Genomic DNA, 6,844 nt, shown 5'->3' with positions numbered 1-6,844 from the left:
TGGGCCAAACAAATGAGCTGTGCCAAATTTCATCCAGAAAATTTCATGCAGAAAATCGAATTAAGAATATGTTTGTAAAACATATTATTCATAATTTCGAGTCCGTGTAAAATCACGATAGAGCGCCATCTTCTGATGAGGAATGAAAAGAAATCATTATGTGTCGAGTCAATACTGGTGTTGCGGATAACCCATCAATTCTATGTTATGCCCGGCCAAAAAGGTACTGATTTGAGACGATGTGTGAAAACCCGCATTGTTATGGGTGGTACTGCGATTCACCTTCAGTTATTCGTCTTTCGAATTGCTTTGAATACCTCAGGCAAGCAAATTGTGGTGACGAAGATTTGGCTCGTCTTTGAAGACCCTATCGGGTAGAATGTTGTTTTGTTTCATCACCGTACGTATAGGTACATGATTCGGGACCACTGATGATCCTATAAACGCCTTTGAAGCATCGAAATCGATTTTTTTTATTTCTTCGACACCATTTTGACAGAAATTATACATTCGAAAGTCCCAATCACCAATTAGTGGACCGTAATCCCGCCATATTTGGTAATTTTAGACACGCTATTCAACCGAATTGAATTGTCCGACCGATATATACGTTTCCGCCAAATTATTTTGGGAATCCTACACACGCTATTCAACAGAATTTACAGTTTTTTTTTATAAAAAGTAGCTCTTGATCCTAACTCTAATTACGGCGATTTTTTGTACCCTTAAATGGGTCGACATTTTTGTTTGGGACTATGTCTTCTATTCTAGTGGGGTAATTAAGTACCAAACTGCAGATACTCAGCTACAAAAAATATTTTATAATGCAAGATGAATCAAAGACAAATTTTGAAGTTCAATGAAGTCCTAATCATCCTCCAAAAGACCTAAATGACAATTTACATCCACTTCAGTGGATGTGGTGGCTATGGTAAAATGCGGACTTATATTTATCGAAATGAAAATTATACACAAAGAAATATGTATAAAAATCTCTAAAATAACGGATATGGAGCGGGACCATTTATGGGATCTATTGGAATACGTTGATCGATATATCTCATTTCCGGAATTGTGAATCTTTAATTTAAATATTGCGATCTCTATCGTGATATCAACAGACATGACTAAGGCAACGTAGAATTTTAACTTGAACAAGAATACCCATAAATTACGGGGGCCGTTGACAAATATTTCGCCATGTTGGTGAAGGGTATACAAATGTATGGCTTTGTTATCTGAAGAGGAAGAAGCGATATTTTATAATTTTTATTGTATTCTGTATCAACTTTTGTTAGTACTAATTTTGAAATTCCTCCTTTTCTCTTACAGAAATGTGTGCTAGCTCTAGTCGCCTTGGTTGCCTGTGTGAGTGCTGATGTCTCTCACCTGGCCGGCAATACTTATTTGCCACCGCATTCGGTATCAGCTCAATCGCGTACCGTCTCATTTTCACCATCATCTGGATACACGGCTGGTAATTTAGTAAGCGGCAGTGCTTTGAATGCTGGCAAAACTGCTTTCTCATCCTCCTCCACCACAACATCAACATCAAATCGTGGTTATAACTCTGGAAATACTGGCTACTCTACTTCTACAGCTACTCGAGGTTACAATTCAGGTGCTTATCAACAACAGCAACAAGTAACGGGCACCTCATCCAGTTCAGGCCCAGCTCAACAATCGTTTACCACAACATATAATAGTAATACTGGTTATTCTTCTGGTACTAAACAGGCCGCCTATAGTGCTCCAGCTGTTCAAAAAACTTTTACTTCCCAAACCTACTCTGCTCCGGTGGTTCAAAAGACATTTACAGCTCCAGTTGTAAAACAAACTGTGCAAAAGACCTATAGTGCCCCAGTGGTTCAACAGACGTTCAGTTCACAAAAATCGTACACAGCACCCAGCGTACAACAGACCATTTCTGGACCTGGTAAATCTTATAATAGTTATCAGTCGTATACTTCATCGACGGGAAATCAAAAAACCTATACAGCTCCAGCGGCACAAACTGTAACTTATTCGAGTAAATCTGCTCAACAGGCTTACACTGCCCCTGCAGCACCCATCATCCAACAAACCATATCCGCTCCAGGTAAATCATATAACAGCTATCAAGCCTATACCGCTCCAAAGTCTTATAGCACTTCTAGTGTTCAAAAATCCGTTACTAATGTTGACAAAAACTATTTAGCTCCACTTGTCCAACAGCAGACCTATAAATCAACAACCACATCGCAGAGTTATACTGCCCCAACTGTACAGAAAACTATAGCTGGACCTGGTCAATCATATAATAGCTATCAATCGTATACAGCTCCTGCTGCACAGAAGACTACGTACACTAGCTCTCAGCAAACATCGGGTGGTGCCTCTAAGACTTTCCAATCATATACGGCACCGGTAATACAACAAAAGACCACCACCTATACATCAGGTAGCAGCTCACAACAGACCATTGCTGGACCTGGTAAATCCTATAACAGCTATCAATCCTATACTGCTCCAGCTACCCAAAAGGTTACATATACGACTAGTAACTCCCAACAAACCAATGCTGGTCCAGGTCAGTCTTACAACAGTTATCAATCGTACACTGCTCCGGCACCACAAAAGGTAACCTATACAGCACCAGCTGTACAAAAGACCTACACATCCACCTCATCGCAACAGTCGTATACAGCTCCTGTCGCTCAAAAGGTCACCTACACCAGCAGTTCCCAAAAAACTAGTTCGGCACCTGGTCAGTCGTATAACAGTTACCAATCGTACACAGCGCCTGCTACCCAAAAGGTTACATATACTAGTGGCTCTCAACAATCCATTGCTGGACCTGGTCAATCCTACAACAGTTATCAATCCTATACAGCACCCGCCACTCAAAAGGTAACCTACACAGCACCCACAGTGCAAAAGACCTATACATCGACCTCGACACAACAAGCCTACACAGCTCCAGCAGCACAACAAACCACCTTCAGCAGCTCCAGTAGCAGCCAAAAATCCTCTGCTGGACCAGGTCAATCATATAACAGTTATCAATCCTACACCGCACCTGCTACCCAAAAGGTAACATATTCAGCACCCACAATTCAGAAAACCTATACCAGTACCTCGACCCAACAAGCCTACACAGCTCCATCAGCACAACAAACCACCTTCACCAGCTCCAGTAACGGTCAAAAATCCATTGCAGGACCTGGTCAATCATATAACAGTTATCAATCCTACACCGCCCCGGCTACCCAAAAGGTAACATACTCAGCGCCCACAGTACAGAAAACCTACACCACCACATCGGCACAACAAGCCTACTCAGCACCACAAACCACTTTCACCAGCAGTGGCGCCCAACAACAATCTTCAGCTGGCCCTGGCCAATCATATAACAGTTATCAATCCTATACAGCACCCAAAACCACATTCACCTCAACTTCAAGCGGAACTAGTGGTTCGTATAAGGCACCAACATTGCAAACTGTAAGCGGAGCTTCATATACATCGTCCTCATCAGGCGGTACTAAATATGCCGCCAATGGTGGTTACGTCTATTAAAATGTGATCTGTTTCTTCATTGTGATCTTTATTTAACTGTCAGTTCTACGAATATTGGCAATCTCGAATTCGAAATGTTATACGAATTATAAAAAATAGAAATTCTATATTTCTTCTCTACGTTATGGAATGTTAAAAAAAAATTGGAATATCTTACGAAAAATAATAAAATATAAAAGAAATTTTCGAATATTATTGTTTTTTTTTATATGTAGATATACTTATATAAGGGAACCTTCCTAGGTTCGGAATTTTATTTGTAACTAGCGGGCCCGGCAAACGTTGTCTTGCCTAGCAATATGATTGATGTATAATTTTTGGTATTTAAGGTTATGTTTATATACCCTCCACCATAAGTATTTGTCAGAGCACACATAAAATAACATTACAAAACTGAATATGGGCATTTCCGCAAAAAGGTAAACCAAAGTCGAACAATTTGTTTCTTTATTTGTGCTTTAATTCGTAAAGAAAAGGCAAAAAAATACAAAGAAAGACAACATTTGTCATTTTTTCTTCTTGTTCTTAGCATAAATACTAATTTAAAGATTATAAATGCAGAGAAATAAAAAATGCAAAATCAACAATGTCGCGTGAGATACGTCGCGTGAGTGACCGAGAAAAAGGCTTCGCAAATAAAGGATATGCCAAATTTTGAAATTTTAAAAGTCCAATTATAATGCTTTCACACAATTCGCAGGGTTTTCCCAGTATTAGCAGTGATGTCTAAAGTCATGTATATTTGAAGTCGCGTGAGTGACCGCTCTTTTGTGGCTTTTATCTCAAAAGTTAAAAACTGGAGGCTCTTAATTTTTTTACCACTGATAGTACTTCTAAAGATCTATTAAAAAAGTATTATGGGTGAAATGTAAAAATGTAATTGTTTCCGATTTATTTAAGATTTCAAATTTAATTTTGCCTCTGAAAGTCGTGTAAGTGACTGCGGAAGTGCCCATATCTATAATTTGATGTTTATGAGCGAATTTTGTTGCTCCCTCCAGAACTTTTAAGATAGAACTTTGAAATTTGCTCATACATTTCTACTACTCATAAGATATTTGATATTAAAAATTTTGAATTTTTGGTCCACTTTAGGGTAGCCCCCATATAACGATACCGTTATATCTGGGCTTGAATATGACGGTATTCAAGAGAATTGCTACAAATTTAATATTACTGATACTTATTGAGCAGAAAATCTCCCTAATTAAAATATTCAATATTGGTTTTCGTATTCGTTTAGCCCCCATATAACGGTATCACTTAATATTCGGTATTTGGTTGCAATTTCATATTCGCCCAAGCTTCCAAATATCGCCCATATAATTGTACTTCACGTTTTATGATAATGTGGGGCATTTGAGCACCGTCTCTTATTTGGTATTTGGTTGTTTTATATGGTAGAATGAATCATACTAAAATTGTCAATATTGGTCGACTCTTTGAGACAGCTCCCATATAGCGGTACCCACAATATTCGTATTTTTGGCAGTTTGGTCCAGTGTTTCAACCAAAGTGGCTGTAATGTTTTATTTTGGATGATCAAAACCTCTTTACCAAAAATTATCAATATTGGTCCAAGTTTCCGGGTAGTCCCCCTATTTTGGTATCCCCTATTATCATGTAGTGTCAAATCTTTCTACCAAAAATTAGTACATATCCATTCCCATTGTAGTATCATATATCATTCATATCATATATCATTCCGGGATATTGAAGGGTAAAACAAATTTTTGCGGAAACATTTCTATTAAGGACCAAGTTTTGATAAAGCTCCTACATACAGTTCGCCCTCCATTTTCGGTATTGTAAAGACTTTGACCGAATTTTCTCATGGAATTGACCTGATGTATTTAAAAGGCGCCATACATATTTTCCGTTTCATTTTCGCTTACCCCCGGTTTCCAATGTTTCAAGAAAAATAATCTAGGGCCTGTATCTTAGAATCAGAAAACTATTTCGAATGTCTTCTGATTTTCATCCTTGCATTTGTCCCAAAATTTACGTGCATTTTATGGAAAATGATAGACTTCTCAATTTTTTTTTTTTTTTTTTTGCATTCTCACAATAAATGTTTCAATACATTATGGTTGCTTTTAAAAACTTAAAATTTGTCAAACATAAAAAATAATTTGACACAAAATGCAAATTGTCTCTATGACTCTACATTTTATTTAGAAAGCATTTGTATGGGAAATGTAAAAGCCAGCTTTTAGAGGTTTCGCGGTATTTATTCGATATTTTCTCACCTTTTAAACCTTCCCTGAACTTCCGCGAACATTTCAAGACTAAGATGAGATAAATCCGTTCAGCCGTTCTCGAGTTTTAGCGAGACTAACGAACAGCAATTCATTTTTATATATATAGATTATACCTTACACAACTATTTTCTCAGGGTATTATAGCTTTGTGCAGCCCCAATAACGTCGCGAAATATTGGTCTTAGACTCAACTTTAAGACATGTGTGTCCGTCCGTCTGTCCATACAGGCCACAGTTATGGACCAATCTTCACGAAATTTTGCATCTAGGATGGGTTTTTGGCTATTGTTTTTGATAAAGATCGGCTAATATTTAGGGGATCAAATGGACCAAATACTTAATTTTTGTCGGGTTTTCTGGTCGCTCCTACAGACCGCAATTATCGGACCGGCCAAAGAATATACACGCATGGTTTGATAAAGATCGGTCAATATTTAGTGGGTCAAATGGGCACTGACTTTTGTGTAAAAAATGAGGACATAGACCCGAGAAGTTGATAGTATATACAAGAGGAGAGGTTAACCTTTAATTTGATACAAATTATATGGTCGTATGTATTCGGATGTGGGAGTTATATTTAAATATTTATAGGTGCTTACGTATTCATAAAAAACATCGGCAGAAATTTAGTGTTCCGTGGTAGTTGTGTAGGCTACCGTATGGTCGGCCCCGTCCGACTATACTGCCCCGCTCACTGGTATTATTTGAAGAGGTCGCATTGAGTTCAAAAATGATTAATACTGACCCAAGTTGGTCAATGAATATACCACATAAAAAGTAGTCAAAATGAATGATTTTAGTAAATAAAAGTATGGAACTAGAATTCGACATCTGTCAAACACAGGGTGAGATAAAAAACTGGAACAAAGTTAAACGCCATAATTTTTACATCTTTTTAATTTTATTGAATGAACGCAACAAATGTCGGAAATAGCATTAAATTTTAAAATAAGTTCAGATTTGTTTTAATTGGTCACCTTTGGCACGAATGAAACCGTCACACGCTGATCGAATGTTGCTCTGAC

At 37.8% G+C, this 6,844-nt stretch overlaps 1 protein-coding gene across 1 annotated transcript; it reads left to right on the top strand.

The window, feature by feature from the left end:
* Nucleotides 1-1,504: 1,504 nt before the first annotated feature.
* Nucleotides 1,505-2,637, top strand: LOC133326716 (uncharacterized; the record flags this gene model as incomplete). Its single annotated transcript, XM_061535333.1, has 3 exons — nucleotides 1,505-1,558; nucleotides 1,639-2,511; nucleotides 2,575-2,637. Coding segments are annotated over exons 1-3 (990 nt in total), but the record flags the coding sequence as incomplete, so codon positions are not given.
* Between the last annotated feature and the right edge of the window lie 4,207 nt (nucleotides 2,638-6,844).

Source organism: Musca vetustissima, unplaced genomic scaffold (genome assembly GCF_032173495.1).
Source record: "Musca vetustissima isolate MV318-11 ecotype Yass unplaced genomic scaffold, APGP_CSIRO_Mvet_v1 utg24930, whole genome shotgun sequence".
In the NCBI taxonomy this organism is placed as follows: Eukaryota; Metazoa; Arthropoda; class Insecta; order Diptera; family Muscidae; genus Musca; species Musca vetustissima.
The sequence above is the reverse complement of the archived record's forward strand: the minus strand, read 5'-3'. Positions and strand labels throughout refer to the sequence as shown.